We start from the raw sequence: 26735 nt of genomic DNA, 5'->3' as shown, positions 1-26735 counted from the left end.
AGTCCTGTTAGAGGACATGGAGGAAGACGGATGAATCTTCAGCACACTTCTAATGGTCAGGGGTGCTGGTATAAGATGTGAGAAGTAGAGGACTTTTAATACCCAATGTTGTGCAATGTTCACATTGTTCTCTGTTGACATCAAGTACTTATCCATTACAAACATTGTGCAAAGCAATTCAGTGGTATCTATATGCATTTCCTCACCGTGGGCGACCACATTTCCCCACATTTAGCATAGGTATCACCATTCGGTCTAATTCCACCTCACCTCGCTTCTTTATACTTCAAAATGTTCTAGAAAACTGCTATATATAAATGTAATATATTTCTTTCATTCACATTAAATCCCTGTTGAATCTATTTCTATAATTGAATCTATCAAATCTATTTCTACCATCTTCATTCTCCAGGCGGAACACCTGACCAGCTGCTATTGGGGCGGAACGGGTGGCAGCAACCCCACGGAGCGCCACGACCCCAGCCTGCCCTACCTGGAGCAGTACCGCATCGACCTGGAGCAGTTCAGGGGGCTGTTCTCCCTGCTCTTCCCCTGGGCCCCTGTCAACGGGGCCCACGCAGACCCCCTGGCCTTGCGCTTCTTCAGGCTCCTGGACCATAACGGAGACTCTCTGATTAATTTCCGGGAGTTTATTAGTGGACTGAGTGAGTATTGGTGGAGGTGGGTGAGGGGGTGTATCAAATAGAAGTTGACGAATGATTGTAGCAACTGGTCCAAATGGATATTAAGTCTATATAGACATAATGAAATGTTATGACAAATTATCGCATCTATGGTGTATTTCAGGTGTTTTATGCCATGGGGATCTGACTGAGAAACTGAAGCTCCTGTACAAGATGCATGTGATTCCTGGTAAGTAAGTGTGTGTGTGTGTACTGTTCAGAGAGAAATCTATACTCCTTATATACTGTCATAACTGAGTGAGGGGGAGGATGTTTTAAGGATAGGGGATTGGATGTATTTACTGTAAAGGAGGAAAGATGAATTATTTTGTTCTCTCCCTCGCTTGGTTGAGCATATGGAGTACCAACCGCAGCTTTCCTTCTCAAGACTCACACAGCAGTATTTTAACTCTGCTGGAAATCTACCTCTCAATTAGAAGAGCTTTCATGACTCTCTGGCTCAGCTCGCGTTAATTCCCTGTATAACAGCAAAGCCTGAAGCAGCTATTGTTTTGGTCCTCAGAATGATGGGGTTAGCTTTTTTCCTTTGCCAGCCACAAAGAAACATGGAAACATTGTCTCTGACAGAATGATATATGTTGAGGACTAACAGATGTTTAGCGAGAAGAGGATACAGAAATGACTGATAAAGGCATTGATTTCAGACTTATGATCAAACATTGGGATGTGTGAGGCCTCGATGGAAAGATGATGATAAATGGATACAATTTGTATTGCACTTTTTCAACTGCAATGTTTGAGGCGTTATGATAACGCCCCTTACAGCATTTTGAGCATCTGGAAAGGCGCTATATAAATGCTATCAATTATAATGACAATGATAAGGCCCAAAATGTTGCATCTTCCTGTCCCCTCCCAGAGGTGACCCATGAGCAGGAGGAACCAGACTCTGCCTTCGAGGCCACCCAGTACTTCTTTGAGGACATCACCCCGGAAACTTCCATTGGTAGGCCATGTCCTCATCAACACGCCAGAGGTTACACAATGTTTGCGCCCCAAATTGCATCCTTTTCCCTATATAGTGCGCTAATGTTGACCAGAGCCTTATGTGCCCTCAATCACAGTCACACTCCACTCATGGCATGCATCAACCTATTTCAACCTCTCACCTTTTTTTTTCTTCTTCAGATGACTTCCTAATGTGTCCTTTGACCTTTGCACTCTTGACCCTTCCATTCCTCTAGGCCTTGACCCCAAGTGCAAGAACGAGAAGGATGATGGCTTTGTCAGGGTCACGTTCAAGACTGAGAAAGGTACACACTGCTATAAAACAGTTATGAGACATGCGTATCTATCGCTGGTTTGTAAATGCTCAAATCTAAATGATAATACCGTAAGCCACATAGTCTACTGTTCCTGTTCCTTTTTTTGTTTGTTGCAAAGGCCTTTATTTACTGTACCTCAAGAATGCTCATCTCACTGTAAGGAAGTTAGCTGTAGCTAACAGGGTTGGGGTCAATTCCATTTAAACTCAGTCAATACAGGATGTAAAGAAAAATTCCAATATCAATTCTAATTTCCTCCTATGAGAGAGAAATACTTCCTGAATTGACTACACTGAAATGGAATTGACTCCAAACCTGGTGCTACTACTCACAGAGAGGGAAAGGAGGGGTGGGCTCTCAGCTGATCATTCAGGTTCAGTCCCCGTTGGTGTCTCAACAGGCCCAGACACTTGCACCATCGTTGGTCTTTAGGGCTGGGGCAGTGGTATGGCCTCTGCAGGTGCAGTCCCCTTCCAACTTCATCTTGACTCTTACCTCTTTCTCCCTCCTCACATCTCCCTCCCTCTCTTTCAGCTCACCTCCTTCCTCATCTCACCGCTCGCTCGCTCTCCTCCTCTCCCTCCTATTTGAAATTATTTCAAACCGTATTTGACTCCATACACACACACACGCGTGTGCACACATCCCAAAACTCTGGGATGAAATGTTGAAAAGCAGAAGCACTGTTACTTTTCTATGTATAATGTTTTCTTGGAGCAAAAATTGTCTACGGTTGCTGATTAGGGACAATATACTTACTGATTTTCCAGACAATAAAATTCCCATTAAAGCAATGGTTCTTAATAGAATTGAACAGTTTCAAAGTGCAGCTGGAAGTGTCGCATGTTAAATGGTCCCCAAGCTATGCCTGCATGCCACTTCAGTTTATTCAGGGCATTATTGGTGCATGTTCTCTTATTCATTCAACACTCTCCTTGACAACAACACATACATTAGTTGTTGCTGTTGTTATGGCCTCCTATAAATAGTCAAAGCGTGCCAGGCTGCTAGCTTTAACTGTTAATGGCCACCTCTGTTGTTTCTACAGTGAAGAAACTGCACACGCCTGACTACCGCCACTACCTGAGGCTGTGGAACCAGGGCACCAAGAACAAGCTGGACAACATGAAGGATCTGCCCAAACTCAACCAGGTAAGAGCATTAAGATCCACTCCACCTCCCCAGGGGGAGTCAGTGGAGTCCACTTGATCAATGTGGCTGTGTGAGGCTATGAAATTGTGTGTGTTGTGCCAATGAATCTACCTCATCTTCCTTCCCAGGCTAACCTGTATGTCTTCCTCTCTCTCTCTCCTTCAGAGCCAGTTCATAGAGCTGTGCAAGACACTGTACAACATGTTCAGCGAGGACGCCCAGGAGCAGGAGCTGTACCACGCCACGGCCACCGTCACCAGCCTGCTGCTGGAGATGGGCGAGGTGGGCAAGCTCTTCTGCCATTCCAAGGACCAGGAGGAGCAGGACCAGGACGATCCAGAGGAGGCCAAAACCAGTGGGCCAGCCCGAGATGGAGGGACCAAGCCTGGGGTTGTCTTCCAGCAGAGGGGCCAGGGAGAGGGGGAGAAGGAGAGCCAGGCCAGACCGTGTGGCCCTGCGAAGAGGGACGGCAGGGGCGAGCAGCTGTCTGCCATGGAGGACATTAAGCTGGAGGACTCGTCCCCGAAGGACACAGGGACATCGTCCTCCATGCTCATTTCAGATGACGAGACCAAAGACGACACGTCCATGTCGTCCTACTCGGTGCTCAGCGGCGGCTCCCATGAGCTCGACGACAAGCTTCACTGCGAGGACATTAATGACGACACGGTCCTGGTGCGCAGCGAGAACGGGCCCCATGGTGGAGGGGGAGGGAATGGGCCTCACGGTGCAGGTGGGCCCCACGGCAGAAATGGGGGGCTGCCTCACAGCACCAGCATAGATAAAGACTGGGCCATCACCTTTGAGCAGTTCCTGGCATCGGTGCTCACTGAGCAGGCCCTGGTGCTTTACTTCGAGAAACCAGTGGAGGTGGCCGCACGTATCACCAATGCCAAGAATGTGAGGAAAGTGGGGTGCTCCCTACTGTCTGCTAGCGACTATGAGATCTCCCTGTCTGGGTAACTAATGCCTCAATGGAAAAGAGAGAATTTACAGAGACAGACTCTTGCTCTGTAGGTTGACTGCTTCGGGAAAACAGGGAAACATGTCATGTAAATGTACAACGTGAGAACCCAGTCTTCTCCTCTTTGTTGGGTGACAAGAATGACAGTCTGCTAGAACTGAAAAGTCTAACATTTGTGTGCAATACTGTAAGAGTAAAAAAAATTAAAATAAATACCTGCTCTTAGCAATGTATTTTACCAGATGTCAACAACCTGTTTTATCTTTAGGGTTAGATTCTGTTCAGCAGAGGGACCAGGGAAGGGCAAAAAGGGCTTTATTGACCTTTGACCTCAAAGGAATTCAGGCAGAGCTGTGGTGTATGTACTGTACATGTATTAGCTGAGCTTGCTGTACTTTATATGAAGTCATGTATACATGTTACTACTAATAATCGCTAAACCAGTTAGACTACTACGTATCATGATGTTTAAGTCTTACAGACCACCAGCCCAGTCCAGGAGTGGCCTGTCACAGTCCCCGAGGAACACTGCTCAGTCGTTGTAGAGTTCCGTTAGCTGCTAACTCATTAGCCGCTAGGCTAATTGACTAACAGCAACCTGTGGTGCAGTGTTACTCGCTGCTAATCTATTAGCCGCTAATTTACACTAGAAACAATGGGTAAGACAGGTAGCATCCGTTAGCTACAATGAAGAAGTGACTGTACTTCTAGAGTTGGAAAGATTAGTTGCCGCCGCTTCAGGATAACCCACACTTGCACTGGAATGAAATATGAATGGTGGTGAAAGCTTTATCTGACTTAATTCACTAAGGAAAACACTGTTTAGATTTCATTCGTGTGGTAGCTTAGCCTGCATACTGAACTGTAGAGCACACGCACTTTGTTTTATCAGGAAAAAATTACATTTACGACATCTTTCCTTTTAATTCCATAAGCATGTTTTCTGCCTTTTTTTTTTCTGTGCCACTCCTGCGCTCATCGTCAGCACACTCCAAAAGCTTCTTTTTTTTTTTAACAATGTTTTGAACTTTTTGCTCTGTATTTTTACGCTGTTTTTATATATTTTTTTTGTTCCAATGTGAATGATTTTGTCATGTACAAAGGTCATGATTTTAAGTGTACCACTTCAACTAATTAAAAAGTGTAGAATGAACGGTCCTACGCTACATATTAAAAATGTCTCATGTCTCTTTATGGGATTTATCATTTAGGGTTGCTCATACTGTAGCCTGGGATAAATATTGATGCGCTCCGTTTCGACATTGAGAGGGAAAGACATATCTATACAGAGATGGAGACAGAGCACCCTCTGGTGGAGAAGAGAATGTTCCAGAATCAGACCAAATATCCTGTAATTTCACCAAAGATAAGGATAAATGAAGACACTTCACTCAGGCTGTTTAGCATTGAAAGAATGGTCAGTTCCTGTCTACTTAAGGGGATGGCTCTCCCATAGACATCAATGTGATAGCATTTGGGTCTGGTCTACTCAGCTCATTAACTTCCATTTGAAACAAAAAAAATAAGGGAGTAGAATATCTCTTCCATCTCTGATGCCACCACTGCAAATACCTTTCTCTTTTCTACCTTTCAGTAAAAGGAAGCGAAGGGTTAATGGCTAACATTGCAGTTCTCTAGCTTTGACAATGGTGTGCAGTGTCAGCGTGGGAGACATGCTGAAATAGACTTTGTCACACAGGTGGTTTGTGAAATCTCTCACTTCTCATTGCTGTGCTGCTCTGCAGATGCTTGGGGGTGTGGTTCAGGTTGACCAATAAGAGCTTGCCATTGTAATGCATATGAGCACATTCTCTAGCAATGATTAACCCATTAATGTAGTAATGGATTGGGTTGAAGTGTTTAACTGACGTCTAGTTGTAACTGGTCTGCTAATATGTCATTCTCTGTCCTCCTCTTACTGAGTTATGTAATATTGTTCATCCTAGGACCTGAGCAAACGCATCATGTCCCTAAATTATGGATTTAAAGGTTATTAGAATGTAAAACAGGGTTTCCCTAACTCGGTCCTGGGGCCCCCCCTGGCTACACGTGTTTGCCCTTGCACTACACACCTGATTCAGGACCGACTTTGGGAAACTGATGTGGAACACTGGATTTTAAATAATGTTCTGTGTTAAGGTAAAAAAATTGATCTATTAAATCATAAACATCTAATTAATCATAATGTATGAAGCTGAACTATAGCGGGTTTTTTTTTTTACCATTCATCCCAGAGCCTATACGGTAGGTGCATAGTCTTATGTATGGTAGCAAACAATGTTCTCAATTCCCTCTTGCTTTCAGGATTATTTTCTGTTTATACTCCAATCACCGGTTTTTCCTCTTTGTCCACAGGGGTAATACGTTAACTAATAATGTTCTGTTTATCAAGTTCTCATTCCTGTGTGTTTACCATGAACCTAGGTGGTCAGCCTAACTGCGCTTCTTAACACCCGGAAGCTAGCCACACCAATGTGCTTGAGGAAACTGTTCAACTGACGACCGAGGTCAGCATGCGGGCGCCCAGCCCGCCACAAGTAGTGGCGGCCAAACCCTCCCCCAACCTGGACGATGTTGGCCCAATTTTTGTGCTGCCCTATGGGACTCCCGATCATGGCCGGTTGTGATACAGCCCGGAATGGAACCTGGGTCTGTAGTGACGCCTCTAGCACTGCGATGCAGTACCTTAGACCGCTGCGCCACTCGGGAGGCCCAGGGTCAGTTTTTCGAATTCTTTTACATAAGAAGGTGGCGTTTCTAGGTAGCTGAGCTGAAGAGGGAGAGCTGGAAAACACCCTGCTGTAAGGCAATACTCTTATCAGCCCCTTTGACCTTTAGTCCCTAGTTCACGTCACAACACTCCCACTTCTGTCACCTCTGCATATTGACTGAGAGGCAAACTCTTCACTCCACATGTACCAGCATTACGATTTGAACAGTTCTGGGACATCAGTCCATTCCAACATGTGCTCAAACATTTTGTCCCCCTAAAAATAAAATGTTTCATTGTGACATATAACTTATTGTAGAGAATTAAGGTAGCTGCTAGCATGGTTAAACCAGACTGAACACTACAGCCTGGTATGTTTAAACCTCTATCAATAGGCAGCCAATTGCAATATAGCCAACTATCTCACCTGGTCTGTCACAATTTCATCAGGAACACCAGTTACCTTTTGACAGACTGTCATGCATCTGGCTGTTAGCCAATTAAACTCTCCCACCTTAAGCCCCTGTCCTCCACACCCTAACTCCTATTGGCTGAGAGCTTAGACAAGCCTCTCGACAGCTGGTACGATGGGTCCCCTGCATGTTACTGATGTTATTGGTAGAACTTTTGTAGATAAGCAACATATTGGTGTAATGAAGTGAATGATTACATTCAGTAAACCCGTCTTTGTGTAACTGATACTTCTGCTATTAATATAGGTCTGCTGATAGCTGTGGGGTGAACAGAGTAAAAGAGCCCCAGTGGTTCCAAATACTCTGTGGTAGATAGCTATGTAAACTCAGCAAAAAAAGAAACATACATTTTTCAGGACCCTGTCTTTCAAAGATAATTCATAAAAATCCAAATAACTTCACAGATCTTCATTGTAAAGGGTTTAAACACTGTTTCCCATGCTTGTTCAATGAACCATAAACAATTCATGAACATGTGGAATTGTCGTTAAGACACTAACAGCTTACAGACTGTAGGCAATTAAGGTCACAGTTATGAAAACTTAGGACACTAAAGAGGCCTTTCTACTGACTGAAAAACACCAAAAGAAAGATGCCCAGGGTCCCTGCTCATCTGCGTGAACGTGCCTTAGGCATGCTGCAAGGAGGCATGAGGACTGCAGATGTGGCCAGGGCAATAAATTGTGTCCGTACTGTCCGTACTGTGAGACGCCTAAGACAGCACTACAGGGAGACAGGACGGACAGCTGATCATCTTCGCAGTGGCAGACCACGTGTAACAACACCTGCACAAGATCGGTACATCCGAACATCACACCTGCGGGACAGGTACAGGATGGCAACAACAACTGCCTGAGTTACACCAGGAATGTACAATCCCTCCATCAGTGCTCAGACTGTCAGCAATAGGCTGAGAGAGGCTGGACTGAGGGCTTGTAGGCCTGTTGTAAGGCAGGTCCTCACCAGACATCACCTGCTACACCGTCGCCGGACCAGACAGGACTGACAAAAAGTGCTCTTCACTGACGAGTCGCGGTTTAGTCTCACCAGGGGTGATGGTCTGATTCGAGTTTATAGTCAAAGGAATCAGCGTTACACTGAGGCCTGTACTCTGGAGCGGGATCGATTTGGAAGTGGAGGGTCCGTCATGGTCTGGGGCGGTGTGTCACAGCATCATCGGACTGAGCTTGTTGTCATTGCAGGCAATCTCAATGCTGTGCGTTACATGGAGACATCCTCCTCCCTCATGTGGTACCCTTCCTGCAGGCTCATCCTGACATGACCCTCCAGCATGACAATGCCATCAGCCATACTGCTCATTCTATGCATGATTTCCTGCAGACAGGAATGTCAGGGTTCTGCCATGGCCAGCGAAGAGCCCGGATCTCAATCCCATTGAGCACGTCTGGGACCTGTTGGATCGGAGGGTGAGGGCTAGGGCCATTCCCCCCAGAAATATCTGGGAACTTGCAGGTGCCTTGGTGGAAGAGTGGGGTAACATCTCACAGCAAGAACTGGGAAATCTGGTGCAGTCCATGAGGAGGAGATGCACTGCAGTACTTAATGCAGCTGGTGGCCACACCAGATACTGACTGTTACTTTTGATTTTGACCACCCCTTTGTTCAGGGACACATTATTCCATTTATGTTAGTCACATGTCTGTGGAACTTGTTCAGTTTATGTCTCAGTTGTTGAATCTTGTTATGTTCATACAAATATTTACACATGTTAAGTTTGCTGAAAATAAATGCACTTGACAGTGAGAGGACGTTTCTTTTTTTTGCTGAGTTTATGACAAAATGTACCAAAAGGTACCATTACACAATGAATGGTCAATGTTGCCACATTGCACTGGGATGAATGAAATATTCCCATTAAGTGTTGCATTGTAGTTACAATGTAATGTACCAGTAAATGTGTTGTTTTTCACTAATGTTAGAAGCTGTGCGCTGCTGTAGGGTTGATTTGGACATTGACTTTCTTGACAGTGAGTGGACTTTGGTTTGGCCCGTGCTCCTGTACACAGTAACACCTCTCTCTGTGGCTAGTCAGCAAAAAATCTAATACATATGAGGATGCACAACTCCTTTTTCCAGGGTTAGGGCTGGCTCCCTGGAACTATAGTTTGGGCTCTCACGTCCTGCAGTAAACCAATAGCTAGTCAAACGGAATTTAATCCACTGGATTAATAACAATGTAAGTACTTTCGCTACACTCGCAATAACATCTGCTAACCATGTGTGTGACCAATACAATTTGATTTGACCAACATAGTTACATTTTTGTTGTTGTTGTTGATTAGACCTAATATAGGTTTTGCAAATCTTGGTTTATTTTTGAGATGTTGCACCATTTAATTTTAAACCTGGATTAGTTCATCTAAGGTTCAATCTTTAAACTATGATTAGTTACACGTGTCATAATGGATTCGCCATACCAATATATTCTCATTCTATTTCTATGGAAACAAATTAGCACTGGTTATTGATAATTAAGTTTGAAATACAGGCTATTAAAACTCTACTTTTTGGTCAAATTAGTTAGCTGGCTAGTTGACTTTTACAATCATGGTATCCACAAGAGTGTTAATCACACTGAAAATAAAGCACATACACTGACATTTGATCAAGTTAAACCTCCTGCAGGAGCAGTTTAGAATAATCCCTTATCTACATTTTAATTTGATGTTAAAACAATGGAGCAAGTAGATTTAAACTAAGAGCAAAATTAAGCTTAGTTTAGAAGGATTCAATTTAACAAAGATTCATTTAAAACTAGGTTTAAAATGTGGTGCAACAAGATTAATACTTAAACCTTGATTTAACCCAGTTAATAAACCTTGATTAAACCCAGTTAATGACCTTGATTTAACGCAGTTTAAACCTTGATTAAACCCAGTTTGAGTTAATCAATGTTGGTGCAACCCTCCCCTATATATAACTGATGTTTATTTGATCTGGTTGATTGTATTGATTATTATAATCAATGCTGTTCAGTTGTTATTATGATGTAGTGTTTTCAAATATCACTAAATCCCTCCTGCCACAACAATAGGCTACACACTGCACAGGCTATTGTACTTTTGAAACCGAATCAACAAATTGACCGGCATATTTACTCAACAATTTCCTAAGTATGCACAGCATTTTCCTAAGTTCCAAGGATGGTAAGAGAGAATAGTTGTGGCAGTGTTGACATCCTTCCCTCTTCCTCCTTCACTGTCTGCAGTACCAGGGACCATGGTGGGAATGAAGCCCTGCGATACACCCCCTACCCTGGGGGTGAAGCTGCTGAGTGCTGGCTCAGCGGCCTGCATCGCTGATCTGGTCACCTTTCCCCTGGATACAGCCAAAGTCAGACTCCAGGTAATGGTTCCCTGTCCACCACCAGCCCTGAAGACTTGAGTCTGACCTCCTGTAACACAGAATTTTACTGGCACCTCCTGTAACACTGATTCTTGTGGGGACCTCCGTTAACACTGACACTTGTGAACCCCAGATTCAGGGAGAGAAGGTGGCGTCGGAAGCTACCAAGGGCATCCGCTACAGGGGGGTGTTTGGGACAATCAGTACCATGATCCGGACGGAGGGGCCCAGGTCGCTGTATAACGGTCTGGTGGCGGGCTTACAGAGACAGATGTGCTTTGCCTCCATCAGGATCGGCTTCTATGACAATGTCAAGAACTTCTACTCTGGCGGAGCAGACAGTAAATTAGGATAACAGTTATTAATCTGAGATAATAATCTGTGATGCTACATATTTTGTACCAAGAGAAGAAGCATCGTATAGTACCTCAATCATCATCCTTTCAGTACTTAACAAACCCTCTTACCCCCTCTGCCCCTGTCCTATCCCAGCTGCAAATATTGGTATCCGTATCTTGGCCGGCTGCACCACAGGGGCCATGGCTGTGTCTTTCGCCCAGCCCACTGACGTGGTGAAGGTCCGCTTCCAGGCCCAGGTCAACCTGACCGGGGTGGCTCGTCGCTACACGGGCACCATGCAGGCCTACAAACACATTTTCAACCACGAGGGCATCCGCGGGCTCTGGAAAGGTTAGTCAGTACAACCCTGGGCCCCATTGGTTGATTTCCCAGTAACACCCATCTCCATTGGTTGTGTTGCTGCTAACCTTGAGCCCCATTGATTGTGTTTGTCCGTAGTGGAACTGTTTGCATAGAAAAGACCAAAGATTGTTGTCTATGGCAGTATGTCACTGTCATCCAATGTCAGGGATGTACAGATATTGATTGGAGCAGATGCTGCAAAGTTGATGATCCCATAGGACAGAACTTGAGTGCCCCTGAAAATAAAGCTTGGCTTTGCAGGTTGTTGTTGAGTTTTCTAGGGCCTTTTACCAACCGACCTGCTTCTTGTTCACTCCAGGCTGTCTACCCAACATCACTAGGAACGCTCTGGTCAACTGCACAGAGCTTGTGACCTATGACCTCATCAAGGAGGCCATTCTTAGGCACAACCTGTTGTCAGGTGAGTGGGTGCTAATGGTGCATACAGTCACAGCGAGACAGCTGACTGGGCAGAAGTCCACACGCCCTCTCGCTCTTTTGTCCTTCATGTGTCTTAAAAGCCTGATAACAGTATACATATCGGTACATAATATTCTGTCCAGCTATGGAATATCACAGAGCTAACATTAATCTAATGGATTTTTATTGCACCTTTCACAACAAAGGTGCAATAAAATAAAACAGAGATAAAACAGAGATATGGATTTCCTGCAGGCCTCAAGACAGAGGCCTTATACAGTACGGTGCATCTGCATGGCACTACTTGAACATTAACTTTAGTGTCAGTATTTCTGTTATACATCTGTGTTAATCAACTAGTTCATCTAAGGTTCAATCTTTAAACTATGATTAGTTACACGTGTCATAATGAATTCACCATAGCAATATGTTCTCATTCTATTTCTATGGAACCAAGCCAGCGCTGGTCATTGCTAGCTCGCTAGCTAGCTAGCAAATTGAGTTTGAAATACAGGCTAAAACGAATTGCACTTTTTGGTCGAATTAGTTAGCTGGTTGACTTTTACAAACATGGTATTCACAAAAACTAAAATCGTTAATCATACTGAAAATAGGTGCCCATTGATATCTTTGTGGCAGGGTTTCAAAAGCGCTTGTGATGACCGTTTTCCCACAGATAACCTCCCGTGCCATTTTGCTTCTGCGTTCGGCGCCGGCTTCGTTACCACCTGTATTGCCTCTCCGGTGGACGTGGTGAAGACACGATACATGAACTCTCCGCCGGGCCAGTATAAGAGTGCCATCAACTGTGCCTGGACCATGGCCACCAAAGAGGGACCCACGGCCTTCTACAAAGGGTGAGCTCACAGACAGTCACACACACTGTACAAACAGACCTGTGTCCATCAGTCTGTTGATAGAACAAGGCAGTTGGATGTAGTTGTACATTTTAGAGTCCTCAGTGATATATAATTGATTTAGCTGTTTTGGGTGGTTACCTTGACACAGTAACTCTACCAGAGGAGGCTGGTGGGAGGAGATATAGGAGGACTGGCTCATTGTAATGACTGGAATGGAATCAAACATATTTAAACCACGTTGGACTACATTCCATTTATAACATTCTAGCCGTTACAATGAGCCCGTCCTCCTATAGCTCCTCCCAGCAGCCACCTCTGAACTCTACTAAGCAAAACTTTGGAGCATTCGCAGGGATCTTTAGTTGAAATTCTCTCCCAGACAGGCCAACTAACGTTTAATTTGTCCTCTCTTGTTCCCTGTAGATTTGTGCCCTCGTTTCTAAGGCTGGGCTCATGGAACGTTGTGATGTTCGTGTCGTTTGAGCAGCTCAAGAGAGTCATGATGGTAGGAAAGAAGAAGATGGAGGACAAAAGTTAACTTCATTCCTACGTGCAAAGAGCCCTTTGCAATGATGGATTGACAAGCGCACAAACCCTAGCCATATTGAGTTGGACCCACAATGCAGTGTAGACTACAGGAATACTATGGACCATGATCCATAACGTTAAGATTCCTAGGTGGTCGACTGTCAGCATGTTGTATGAGGAATCCTTTGTTAAAAAAGGAGTTATGAAAGTGTATTTGAAGTGCATCTACCTTGGAGAATAGTTTTATTTTCTCTATTTTTATTTATTTTGACCTATACTTCTCCTACGGTCTCAAACCAGTCCTTGGGGACCTCTAGCCATTCTCTATAGTGTATTTAGCACACCTGCCAAATGTGAACTAATCAGCAAGCTGCTGTTCCTTTAAATCAGGCGTACTAGGGTTAGGATACAGTACTTTAGGAACGACTGCTGGGCTACCAGGATTGGGTAGAAAAAGGCTTCCCTTGTATTGTGTGCTTAAAATTAAGCCCCAACAAGAACTGCTCCCCGGTCGCCGATGACGTGGATGTCGGTTAAGGCAGCTCCCTCCGCAACGCTCTGATTCAGAGGGGTTGGGTTAAATGCGGAAGACACATTTCAGTTGAATGCATTCAGTTGTGCAACTGACTAGGTCTCCTCCTTTCCCTTAATTCCCCCCCAAAACATTTAATAAGTTATAGTTTAATAATGAGATGTTGGTCATTTGCAATATATTGAACTTTATAAATATACTTATTTGGTTTGTCTGTGTTCATTGTATTGTATTGTTCATTACACGCTCCATTTAATCTCAATCTCAGCCTGACAGTCATCACACACTCATCCGAAATCATCACATCAGAAGTTTAATTTATTAACACCGGGCATGTGTCAGTCGTTACAAAGATCCATACTGGGTCTACAAAATGTAAAATCATCTTCAAGAAAATCAGGGCCCACGGCCTATAAATAACAGACAAAATACCATACAAAGTCAGCTTTCAGCAAAGACAATATTGTACGAATGTGTGGAATAGGCAGCGGCGTAATAACCAGTGATCTCAGCACCACCTATTGAAATGTATTGACAACAATGACGGTATCAATTCAAACGCATTAAAACATGCACAAAGCTTTCAGTGTCTGAGTATGTAGTACAACCATTGAGCATTAGGTAAACAAATTATTCCTTAGTTTTAAGTCTACTACCATATAAATTCCCTCTCTGGACACATATTTGATTCCTGAGCAAGAAGGACAAATACGAGAATGAGTAGGCAACGTTATTATGAATACATGCCAGACGGCACTTGTTGACTTTGTTAAATAAATTCAAACCTAGTTACCAGCTAGTTAATATTATTCACCAATCTCCATTTCCTCTAAAACTATTGTGTAATTCCTTTCCATGTCCACTGAAAAGTACACAGCCCATCAACTACATAGAACTAGTGCCCTAATATTTTATTTCCCCTTTTTTAATATTTGAAGCAATGGAATGGTCATTATTTGAGGCAGAGGGTTGAATTCCAGTCTCCTGGTCTTATTTCTAAAAGCTACTAAAGTCACTAATTTATACAATAAAAAAAAGGTGTGTAGATTGGGTCTAAACTAAGATCGAAGGAATAGCTAGCTCAAAATGTCCCTTATAGATTTGGAAGTACGCTGTAGTGTATCGAGGTTCTGGTGGTCCCAATTAGGTCCAAGCGAGACCCGTTCAGTCGGTCGGTCAGTTACTTCTTGGACTATCCGTCATGGTGAGGGCGACGGCGGGGTCCAGTAGTTGAATCTTGATATTGTCGTGGAACTTTTCCCTGTAGTGGTTGAACTCCATGATGCTCTCAGGCTCCTCCTCCACCCAGAACTTATCAAACTTGTACACCAGGTAACCTGAAGCAGGGAGGCCAAGACAGAGTTAGGGGTTTAGGTAACCTGAAGCAGGGAGTAGTCCCCTATGCTACTGACAAACAGAGTTGAGCGCGATTAGCATACACTTACAGAACAGCTGATGGAGGTGCTGCATTTGGGGTCTCCCAGACACAGTGTTGTAGAAGTGGGGTTTGAGAGCACCACTCTTCAGTAAACTGTATGCCATTTCCGTCAGGTTGATACCCACTATGGCATAGGAGTACCTGAAACATGACACACACATGCTAATCATTAAAAGGCTATAAATGTTGTCAAAGTAGGTTTACTTTGGGTGTGCTTGTTTTAGATTGTTTGGTGCTCAGGTGGGCAGAGGTTTCACTTTAGGACTAAAGGAAAAGTCTCAAATGTGGAAACTCCACCCTCCCAGTACATTGGGCAAGCTAAAACGAATGCAGCTATTGATGAGTGAATATACTGAAATGTGCATCAGAACCATAGCTGACATATAAAGAACAGAGTTCAACAGGCCAGTCAACTCCTAAAATTAGGTAATTACGTCATCCTTACCCCAGTTTGGGATGGTTTGCGTGGGACAGCACTTGCCGAGCCTCTTCAGTGTAGTTCTCACTGAAGAACCTGTAATAAACAAGATACCGAATTTAAAAAAAGTTAAGAAATCTAGCCTAAACTTGAGAAAAAAAATATACAACTTTTCAGAATACTGATGAGCAAGGTTAGATTGTTCAGGACTGGACAGTCATTCAGACAACACAACTTACACAAGGTTGGTTAGGCCCAACATGCCCATTCCTCGGAAGTCAGTCTTGGGGTCATCGCCTTGGAAACCAATGTCGCCCCACTGTTTGGTAACTCTGGACTCCAGTTTGACCTCGGGCATCAACAGGTCCCATAACTGTAGAGTCAGACAAGTCCATTCCTGTTAATACTTTACACTTACCTTTAAATAGAGATGATATTAAAAAGTTTGAAACAGTCATGTTGAATCATCCCATCCAGAAACATTCCATTGCTCCATGCTAGTCATTGACATTAAAAAAAATGAACGGCCGAAGTACCTTCAAAAGCATTTCCTCGTGTTGGACTTTATCCGAGTCAAAAGTCTCCTTCCTCAACTCTTCCACGGACGTGAATAAGTTCCTGTATCCTGTTATTTGTAAGAGACACAGCTTCAGATTCACCTTAAACCTAGGACCAAAGAGACACACACATTAGTCATCAATACATATCATAGAAAATATGAATAAAACAGTAAAAGTGTAACAAGACTGACGTGGGATCCCTCTGCGTTTTGACATTCTTTTCCCTCATGACAAGATCCAGATACTTCTCCAAGCCATCCTCCTCCACGTTCACAGCAGCTCTTAACAGCTGGAGAGAGGGAAGGAGAAAGGAAGAGAGAGGGAGGTGAAAAGGAAGGAGGGACAGAGGAGAGAGATGGTGTGATTAGTCATCTCATCCATGGTAATAGCTCAGAGTTTGTGTTAGTATTTCTCCTACAGACTATGCCGTCATAACACGCACGATGATCACAGAGGTCAGATAATGGAACAACCAACTATGTATTACCTACTGCCTTAACTTTGTATGGGGGGAAATGCCATAGTACCATAGTGATGCTGAGAATTGTTCCCTTTAAAATGTATGCCAAACAAAAACGGATATTTGCAAAGTTAAGCAAACCATACCACTATGCACGACGACGACTTCCAACAGTGCAGATGCAGAGGTTTGGTAAGTGAATGACGACACCAACAGCACAAATCGTCATTTTATTACCAAACTTTGCATCTGCACTGTTCAACTAAATGTGTTTTTGTAAAATATTCTGTGGAAATTGTTAAAAGTAGTCGTGTGCGTAGAGTTGTATGTTTTGTTTAACTTTGCAGTCATTGGTATTTTGTTTTCCATTCATTTTAAAGTGAAAAATCTAAGTCTCCGCATAACTCTGTTACCATGGAAATGCCCATGAACTGATGATAAGAATGTGCTTAGCATAACAAGAATAACAACCATCGCGGTACTGATCAATGGATTTCTTAAGTGGGTTAAATGTAACAGTTGATTGTGGTTGTCTGTATGATAACTAGTCAACCATGCATTCCTGCTTCAGTAAAAATCAAGTGAAAGGAATGATTTCCAACATTTACCTTAGATTTGGAGTTCTTGAGTGAGTATTCTGAATGAAGAAAAATCAAATGACAGGTTAAAATGATGATAATGAATAGCATAACTGACAACTTGTTTTTCGTAAGGGTTGGGTAGTGTTCATTAGGCGTCGAATGGAGGAAAAACAGGGAGGGCTATCTGGACTTGTCCAATTAGAGATGCCAATTATTGTTTTTCCGTAACAAAACATGTTCTGTTGCCCTAATGAACACCATTTAGCTCTAGAATGTAACCTCACCTGCTTTTGTTGTCCTGGGCGCCCCAGGCTTGTAGCCAGCACAAATCCTTTGCAGCTCGCATTTCCCTGTCACCTGTCTGATGAACCACTTCAGCCAGTATCTAAGGAAGGACGTGTAGAAGTATCCCCAGATGCTGCCGAACATGGTCTACAACACAAACATGTCAGCAAGAGTTCCAAATACAACAAGGCAAGTGAATAACACCATAATCATAGGAGTCATCCAAGACATACTGGTAGGACAGCAATGGCGAGCCATGCCTCTTCTTCGAGACATTGACAAATGAGCACCCCAAAAGATTCCCGTGTACTCCAGACAAGCCTATCGATTTATCCTTTAGTTGTACGCCGTGCAATGGAATTAATGGCTGAAAACAAAAATCCAGCGATGGTAATGTCTCTGTAGTAGGAGTTAGCTATTGATACCTTCAAGCTATCAGTCTTTAAAGTACTGCAGGACCTCGCCAAAAACAATCATTGGCTACTTTGTACAAAACCCCATATTCAATGGGAACGGTTGATACGTAGCTAATCTCTCAATGGCATGTCATCAGATAGGCCTAGGTGGTCATGTCAGGTCAAGTCAATCACTGGAAAGTTACCGTAGCAGTAACTTTCCACGGTGTCCCCCTCCCAAATTATCTAAATCTAACTGCAAGTATTTCACAATCATTGATTTGCTAGCAAGCCATCTGTTGAATGCTGTTCCAGGACAGTCATTTACTTAGCTAGGAGACCAGGCGTGATTTATTTTGTCAATTAGTGAGTAGTACAGCCTAGAAATCAGGTGCAGGCTGTGGCACTGCTGAACCAGGATTGCCAGTGAGTAGAGGTGAAATGAGAGAACACGCTGCAACATGAACAGAAAGGCTCGATTGTAATTTGAGCTCCTACTTTAGCAGGTGTCTTTACACAAATGGCTTTTGCTTGGCAAAATAACTGTTTTTGTTAGCCGACTGACAGCTTGTCTTTTGTTTAGAAGATAGTTAGCTGCTAACTAACAGCTAGCTAGTCAGCTCGTAGTAGATCATCTCAGTTCAGCCACTGTGCCTCCACTGTAAAGCTTCAGCACAGTAGCTTCAGGTTTCTAAGTTAGTTGTTGGGGTACTAAAAAAATGTACAGTAATTTCATTGACCGGTACAACACTAACTAGACTAGCTATAACAAACGGACTGTCCTGGAACAGCATTCAACGGATAGCTTGCTAGCAAATCAATGATTGTGAAATACTTGCAGTTAGAGACTGATAATTAACCACAGAAAGAAAGTCAACATGTTAATAAACACAGTTAGCTAAACCTGGCTTTGAAGCATTAGCTAGCTACCTAACGTTAGCTAGCTTAGCCACACAATCCCAACAGGTTGTCAATATTTACCTCGAGTAATCAGGTGGTTTATGTCAGTAATTACGCCTTGATTTGAGTGAAGATAGCAAGAAATAGACCTAGTGGTGAGCGTTATTTACTTTAGCAATGACAAATTCCTCAGATTAAACTGAAAGAGATGTATCCACTGAGGTAGTAATGTTGGCAAGTCTTTTGGCTAACCTCTTCTTTGATTAATAGAATCTCGACGCACAAGTGTACCACTTTACCTTTGGCGCCACCTGTTGGGTTGGGGTATGGTGAGTTGATGGAATCCTGGGGTGTATTCAATACGCAGATTCTGTTGCAAAACGTTTTGCAACAGAACAGAAACCGTGTACTCCAAACGCTCTTCAACGTGACATACAAGTTGTTGGGTTCTTAAACGAAAGTTCCTTTTAATTATATGGTTTCCACGTGTTGCCATTCCAATCTGAATAGTCTAAGGGTTTGGCACAAGGTGCTATAAATGATAAATTCTGCTCTAAAGTGAACTGAAGTTTGTGGGGTTCCTTCCAACTTCTTCTAGCTGCTTATTTTTATTTTTAAGAGAGACACGACTGAACTACAACTTGTATTTAAGAACAAAACGGAACTCCACAACATTTGGAGTAAACTTTTTTACCTGCTAATGAATTGCATCCATCTGGTGTCCCAGGTCTAAATCAGTCCCCGATTAGACAGGAACAATGAAAAAAAACTGTGGAACAGGCTTCGAGGTCCAGAGTTGAATTTGAGGGCACTAACCTATTATAATAGCTGCATTTCCTATACTTGCCACACGAAGGTGCGGATGTTGCATAGGATGTATGGTGAAAATACCTCCCTAAAACCACCATGGTCACTGTTCATAGGGATTCAGTTTAACGGCTAGACAAATTCCTTGAATTAGTGTTCATATTTGATTGAAGTATGGAATCAGACATGTCAATCCCCCTTTTTAAACACTAATGTTTTGGCAAAAAAAACAACACATGTATGGATACTTTACCTATGATATAGTTGTATCTAGGTATCTATATATTTCATATTTATCTATACATGTCAATAGATTCCGATGGCACATTTGACCACATCAATCAAATCAAACTTTATGTCACATGCGCCGAATACAACAAGTGTAGACCTTACCGTGAAACGCTTACTTTACAAGCCCTTAACCAACAGTGCAGTTCAAGAAGAGTTAAGAAAATATTTACCAAATAGACTAAAGTAACAAAATACTAATAAAAAGTAACACAATAAGAATAACAAGGCTATATACAGGTGGTACCGGTACTGAGTCAGTGTGTAGGTACAGGTTAGTTGAGATCATTTGTACATGTAGATAGGGGTGAAGTGACTATGCATAGATAATAAACAATGATTAGTAGCAGTGTACAAAGGGGGGGGGGGGGGGGGGGGGGTCAATGTAAATAGTCCGGTGGCAATTTTATTAATTGTTCAGCAGACTTACTGTCACGGCTGTCGTATAACGTAGACCAAAATGCAGCGGGAGTCTGTATACTCATCTTTTTTATTGGCAGAAAGAAAGAAAACAAAACACACGCATACAAAAACACCCCAAGGCTAGTGCGAGGAGCGGGAACAGGACGTACTAGACTGGGCTGACGCACTGGAGGCCTGGTGTGTGGTACTGGCTTTGGAGGCGCCAGACTAGAGACACGCACCTCAGGGATAGTGCGAGGAGCAGGAACTGGATACACCGGGCCATGAGTAGGTACTGGAGGTCTGGAGCACACCTCCTGCACAACCCGTCCTGGCTGGATGGTAATAGTAGCCCTGCACGAGCGGAGTGCTGGCACAGGGCGAACTGGGCTGTGCAGAAGCCTGATGGCTGCCGTGCGTAGAGCAGGCATAGGGTAGCCTGGGCCTAGGAGGCGCACTGGTGGCCAGATGTGCTGCGCAGGTATCCTCCTTCCAGGCTGGATGCCCACTCTAGCACGGCACTTGCGAGGGGCTGGGATCACTCGCACCGGACTGAGCGTGCGCATGGGCGAGATCGTGCGCACTTCCGCATACACCGGCGCGCTCACTGTCAAACGCTCCCCATAATAAACACGGGAAGTTGGCTTAGGGCTTACCCTAGGCCCAGCCAGACTACCCGTGTGCCCCCCCAACATTTTTTTTGGGGGGGGTGCCTCTCGCACTTGCCTCTCGGTGCGTATAATGCCTCATAATAGCGCCGCTCCACCTTGGCTGCCCCCAGCTCCTCCTTAGGGCGCCAATACTCCCCAGCCTGGTGCCAAGGTCCTGCCCCATCCAGAATCTCTTCCCATGTCCATGACTCCACAGAGCTCTGCTGCTGCTCCTTCCTCCGCTGCTTGGTCCGTTTGTGGTGGGTAGTTCTGTCATGGCCGTCGTATAACGTGGACCAAAATGCAGCGGGAGTCTGTATACTCATCTTTTTTATTGGCAGAAAGAAGGAAAAACAAAACACACATATACAAAAACAACGACGACAACCAGTCCTGTAAGGCATACAGCTATACACGAAACAACTACCCACAAAAACCCCATGAAAAACACCCCTACTAAATAGGACCTTCAATTAGAGGCAACGAGGAACAGCTGCCTCCAATTGAAGGTCAAAACAATAAACTAGACATAGAAATAGAAAAAGTAGAAAATAGAACATAGAAATACAAAACATAGAACACAACCCAAAAACCCTGACAACACAAAACAAACACACCCCTGCCACGTCCTGACCAAACTACAATAACAAATAACCCCTTATACGGGTCAGGACGTGACACTTATGGCTTGGGGTAGAAGCTGTTGAGGAGCCTTTTGGTCCTAGAGTTGGCGCTCCGGTACCACTTGCCGTGCAGTAGCAGAGAAAGCAGTCTATAACTTGGGTGACGGGAGATTCTGACAATTTTTGGGGCTTTCCTCTGACACCGCCTATTATATAAGTCCTGGATGGCAGGAAGCTTGGCCCCAGTGATGTACTGGGCTGTACGCACTACCCTCTGTAGCGTCTTACGGTCAGATGCTGAGCAGTTACCATACCAGGCAGTGATGCAACCGGTCAGGATGCTCTTGATGGTGCAGCTGTAGAACCTTTTGACAATCTGGGGATCCATGCCAAATCTTTTCAGTCTCCTCAGGGGGAAAAGGTTTTTTCATTCCCTCTTCACGACTGTCTTGGTATGTTTGGACTGTGATAGTTCGTCTGTACAGCACTTTGTGACATCAGCTGATGTAAGAAGGGCTTTATAAATACATTTGATTGATTGATTAGTGATGTGGACACCAAGGAACTTAAAACTCTCGACCCGCTCCACTATAGCTCCGTCAATGATAAGGGGCCTGTTCGGCCCGCCTTTTCCTGTAGTCCACGATCAGCTCCTTTGTCTTGCTCACATTGAGGGAGAGGTTGTTGTCCTGGCACCACACTGCCAGTTCTCTGACATCCTCCCTATAGGCTGACTCATCGTTGTCGGGGATCAGGCCTACCACTGTTGTGTCGTCAGCAAACTTAAAGATGGTGTTGGAGTTGTGTTTGGCCACGCAGTCGTGGGTGAACAGGGTGTACAGGAGGGGACTACGTACACACCCCTGAGAGGCCCCAGTGTTAAGGATCAGCGAGGCGGACTTGTTTGTGGCCTACTCTTACCACCTGGGGGCGGCCCGTCAGGAAGTTCAGGATTCAGTTGCAGAGGGAGGTGTTTAGTCTCAAAGTCCTTAGCTTAGTGATGAGCTTTGTGGGCACTATGGTGTTGAACGCTGAGCTGTAGTCAATGAACAGCATTCTCACATCGGTGTTCCTTTTGTCCAGGTGAAAAAGGGCAGTTTGGAGTGCGATTGAGATTGCTTCATCTGTGGATCTGTTGGGGCGGTATGTGAATTGGAGTGGGTCTAGGGTGTCCGGGAGGATGCTGTTGATGTGACATATATGTTGTGGTGTGTTTAAATCGTAATTAAAAGGTCCAATTAAGCCGTTTTTATCTCAATATCAAATCATTTCTGGATAACAATTAGGTACCTTACTGTGATTGTTTTCAATTTAAAATGTCTAAAAGAAAAAAATTGCTTCTTAGTGAAGAGCAAATTCTCAAGGAAAAATTTTGGTAGGATAGTCTGGGAGTGGTTTGCATGGGGGAAAACTTAAAACTAGCTGCTATTGGCAGAGAGGTTTGGAACTCTCTTTCTTATTGGTCTATTAACTCATTTACCACATGGTGATGTCACAACAGAAGGCCAAAACTCCATCCCACCAAAGCAGGCTGAAATTTCAGGCGACCTTTTTTAACAGCTTTTACCCTCAAGGGGTATTATCCTTTTCACAGTATTATTATTGTGGAAAAATATATATATACACAGTACCAGTCAAAGGTTTGGACACACCTACTCATTCCAGTTTTTTTTTTTACTTTTTTACTAGAATAATAGTGAAGACATCAAAACTATGAAATAACACATATGGAATCATGTAGTAACCAAAAAAGTGTTAAACAAATCAAAATATATGTTATATTTGAGATTCTTCAAAGTCGCCACCCTTTGCCTTGATGACAGCTTTGCACACTCTTGGCATTCTCTCAACCAGCTTCATCAGGTAGTCACCTGGAAAGCATTTCAATTAACAGGTGTGCCTTGTTAAAAGTTAATTTGTGGAATTTCTTTCCTTCTTAATGCGTTTGAACCAATCAGTTGTGTTGTGACAAGGTAGCGGTGGTATACAGAAGATAGCCCAATTTGGTAAAACAACAAGTCCATATTATGGCAAGAACAGCTCAAATAAGCAAAGAGAAACGACAGTCCATCATTACTTTAAGACATGAAGGTCAGTAAATATGGACAATTTCAAGAAATGTTAAAGTTTCTTCAAGTGAAGTTGCAAAAACCATCAAGCGCTATGATGAAACTGGCTCTCGTGAGGACCGCCGCAGGAAAGGAAGACCCAGAGTTACCTCTGCTGCAGAGGATCAGTTCATTAGAGTTAATGGCACCTCAGATTGCAGCCCAAATAAATGCTTCACAGAGTTCAAGTAATAGACACATCTCAATAGCAACTGTTCAGGAGAGACTGTGTGAATCAGGTCTTCATGGTCGAATTGCTGCAAAGAAACCACTACTAAAGTCACCAATAAGAAGAAGAGACTTGCTTGGGCCAAGAAACATGAGCAATAGACATTAGACCAGTGGAAATCTGTCCTCTGGTCTGATGAATCCAAATTTGAGATTTTTGGTTCCAACCGTTGTGTCTTTATGAGACGAAGAGTAGGTGAACGGTTGATCTCCGCATGTGTATTTCCCACCAAGAAGCATGGAGGAGGAGGTGTGATGGTGTGGGGGTGCTTTGATGGTGACACTGTCTGTGATTTATTTAGAATTCCAGGCACACTTAACCAGCATGGCTACCACAGCATTCTGCAGCGATACGCCATCCCATCCGGTTTGCACAGTGGGACTATCATTTGTTTTTCAACAGGACAATAACCCAACACACTTCCAGGCTGTGAAGGGCTATTTGACCAAGAAGGAGAGTGATGGAGTGCTGCATCAGATGACCTGGCCTCCACAATCACCCGACCTCAACCCAATTGAGATGGTTTGGGATGAGTTGGACCGCAGAGGAAGGAAAAGCAGCCAACAAGTGCTCAGCATTTGGAAAATAATTCCTCATGAAGCTTGCCAAAAGTGTGCAAATCTGTCATCAAGGCAAAGGGTGGCTACTTTTTAAGAATTTGTTTAACACTTTTTTGTTACTACATGATTCCAAATGTGTTATTTCATAGTTTTGATGTCTTCACTATTATTCTACAATGTAGAAAATAGTAAAAAATAAAGAAAAACTCTGCAATTAGTAGATGTGTCCAAACGTTTGACCGGTACTGTATATAAGACTGCACTCGGCCTTTAAGGTTTGTATCACAGGCCTCAGTGGCTGCTGTCTCATCTAACCATCTTCCATGGGCCTCTTAGGCCAGAGGTCAACCCTACACAATTACTAAGTCCAATAGGAAAGGTGAGCTGTGTGTGTGTGTGTGTGTGTGTGTGTGTGTGTGTGTGTGTGTGTGTGTGTGTGTGTGTGTGTGTGTGTGTGTGTGTGTGTGTGTGTTCAGAGACAACACACTGAAATATACTTTTTAGTTCAGTTCTTTGCACCCCATCACTGTGAGGATCTGTTTGTTTTGTGTCACACGTCTTTCGGAGCACTGGGTTTCCCTGTGATTTACTCCTCCTGTGTATAATAGTTTTTGCCTGCCTCACTAACGGCGCCTTTTGCCTATTCCCTGCCTGTACTTTAGTCTATCGGATTTCCTGTTATCTACCTATTGCCTGATCTGCCGGACTACGTTACTAGCCTTTTCCCTGCCTGTACTGTTGCCCTTTTGGACCCCAGTGTATGACCTTCTGCCTGTCCCTGGACCCAGCTACCTGTCCCCTCCTGTAGTCCTTTGCAATAAACACCTGCTGCGCCCTGCGCTTGAAACCAGCTCTCTGTCTCCCATCGTGTTCATTACAATAACCCTTACCTTAACCATTTTACATTTCAACTTCAATGGGGTGAGGTCAGAGTTGGACTTCCCAAGGATCCCGGGAGCAATGATCCATAACACAGGGTCCTGTCAGTGAGGATTGGGGACATGACAGGGGGGACAACACATGGAGGAGATACTGAATCAGATTAATTTAACCTGGAAATGTAGACAAAAGCCATTGTCCCCCTGAGTGCACTACTGTCGAACAGCACCACATGTACTGTACTGTCACAGTGAAACATGTTCACATCTCCACTGCCTATACAGGCAGTGACGGATTTAGGCATAGGTGACATGCGAAGCCACCCGGGGCGGCATCTTGCCGGGGGCGGCATAGGGCGCCCGCACAAAAAAACGAAACCAAAAAAATATTCCAAATGGTGACATTTGCGTGATTGGTTTTCTATCGCTCATTTGCACGTCACGTCAATGATATCATGTCACCGTGTGGGACTGTGGGTCAATTAACCTTGTCGGAGTGGGCGCCCTGATTCTAGTTTGTGAGCTAGGCAGGCTACTGCCTGGGAAGGTCTCCCACTCAGAAGTACAAAATGGGGAGGGGGGCGGGGGTAGGTTGACCTCAGGTCTCCCCACTGGAAGCCCGAGGTAGGGGGAGCGGGGGAATCTATCAAATAGCGCATCTCTAACTTTGTACAGTACTAATGTAATTAGTAATGTAATTAGTAATGCAATTAGTTGTGCAATTTAGTTGGTGTGTTTCTTGTTTGAAGTTCAATAGTGTAATAATCAGGTTCTCTTCTTTATAAGTGTGCTATTCTATTTGTGTATTTGTGTGATATACGGATTTGTGCAGTTTTATTTTACTTGTGTGTTTTTTGTTAGGAATAGGGTAATAGTGTAATTCGATTCTCTTTTTTATTTGTATTTATATATTACAATTTGTTTCTATTTGTCTTTGTTACTTCTTTTTGATATTTAGGAGTCTTATTTTTGTATATATATTTATATAGTTTTAAATGTTATGATTATGTATTTGTGTTGTACCAAATGTCTGAATAAAAATGACAGTTAGTGCAGAATGGTGCTTTTTGTTTTTGGGGAGGTTCGCCCAGGGAGCCATACAAGCTAGAACCACCACTGAGTACAGGGCATAATTACAGTGCTTTTCCCCTTCAGTGCAAGTGCATGCATAGTCACATCCATATCCAGTGATGGAAATGGATAGTGTATAGCCACTGCCTCAACACAACACTACAGACAGTGTATAGCCACTGCCTCAACACAACACTACAGACAGTGTTGCAGTGACACTGTCTGTGGCCTATAGATTGTTGTTCCCATTCAGCAAGCAATGCCGAATGTAGTCTACAGGGATAATATATATAATGCCCAATGGTCCAAATGCTTAACAGCATTTCTTTTTTATGTGGAGAGCAGGAAATAACTAGCCTATCATATGTAATTAAATGCGGTTTCTCTATGTTTGATATCTGATGTC

The 26735-nt window shown here is 43.7% G+C and overlaps 3 protein-coding genes across 4 annotated transcripts in view; 2 read left to right on the top strand and 1 right to left on the bottom strand.

The window, feature by feature from the left end:
* The window catches only part of LOC106610250 (TBC1 domain family member 9), a 28282-nt gene extending 23020 nt beyond the window's left edge, over positions 1 to 5262 (top strand). For both annotated transcript variants that reach the window (XM_045716539.2, XM_045716540.2), the window contains 6 exons: positions 413 to 665; positions 808 to 873; positions 1564 to 1650; positions 1889 to 1957; positions 3018 to 3121; positions 3287 to 5262. In XM_045716539.2, coding sequence (XP_045572495.2) covers positions 413 to 665; positions 808 to 873; positions 1564 to 1650; positions 1889 to 1957; positions 3018 to 3121; positions 3287 to 4084 — 1377 coding nt within the window. In that variant the 3' untranslated portion in view covers positions 4085 to 5262. The remainder of the gene's footprint in view (positions 1 to 412; positions 666 to 807; positions 874 to 1563; positions 1651 to 1888; positions 1958 to 3017; positions 3122 to 3286) is intronic.
* Positions 5263 to 9322: 4060 nt separating this feature from the next.
* Positions 9323 to 13449, top strand: LOC123742421 (dicarboxylate carrier UCP2). The gene is made up of 7 exons (XM_045716538.2): positions 9323 to 9465; positions 10498 to 10634; positions 10768 to 10975; positions 11127 to 11324; positions 11656 to 11757; positions 12433 to 12613; positions 13040 to 13449. Exons 2-7 carry the CDS (start codon positions 10509 to 10511, stop codon positions 13152 to 13154), a joined length of 930 nt encoding a protein of 309 aa, XP_045572494.1. The 5' UTR covers positions 9323 to 9465; positions 10498 to 10508; the 3' UTR covers positions 13155 to 13449.
* An 830-nt stretch (positions 13450 to 14279) lies between these two features.
* On the bottom strand, positions 14280 to 18994 carry LOC106602357 (ELMO domain-containing protein 2). The gene is made up of 9 exons (XM_014194949.3): positions 18795 to 18994; positions 17418 to 17565; positions 17161 to 17189; positions 16284 to 16381; positions 16069 to 16198; positions 15772 to 15905; positions 15560 to 15628; positions 15122 to 15255; positions 14280 to 15013 (listed from the first exon to the last, which is right to left on the bottom strand). Exons 2-9 carry the CDS (start codon positions 17560 to 17562, stop codon positions 14853 to 14855), a joined length of 900 nt encoding a protein of 299 aa, XP_014050424.2. The 5' UTR covers positions 17563 to 17565; positions 18795 to 18994; the 3' UTR covers positions 14280 to 14852.
* Between the last annotated feature and the right edge of the window lie 7741 nt (positions 18995 to 26735).

The sequence above is a fragment of the Salmo salar genome, chromosome 04, assembly GCF_965601325.2.
Source record: "Salmo salar chromosome 04, fSalSal1, whole genome shotgun sequence".
NCBI classification, from domain to species: Eukaryota; Metazoa; Chordata; class Actinopteri; order Salmoniformes; family Salmonidae; genus Salmo; species Salmo salar.
Note: the sequence above shows the minus strand (reverse complement) of the source record. Positions and strands in the feature narration are given on the sequence as shown.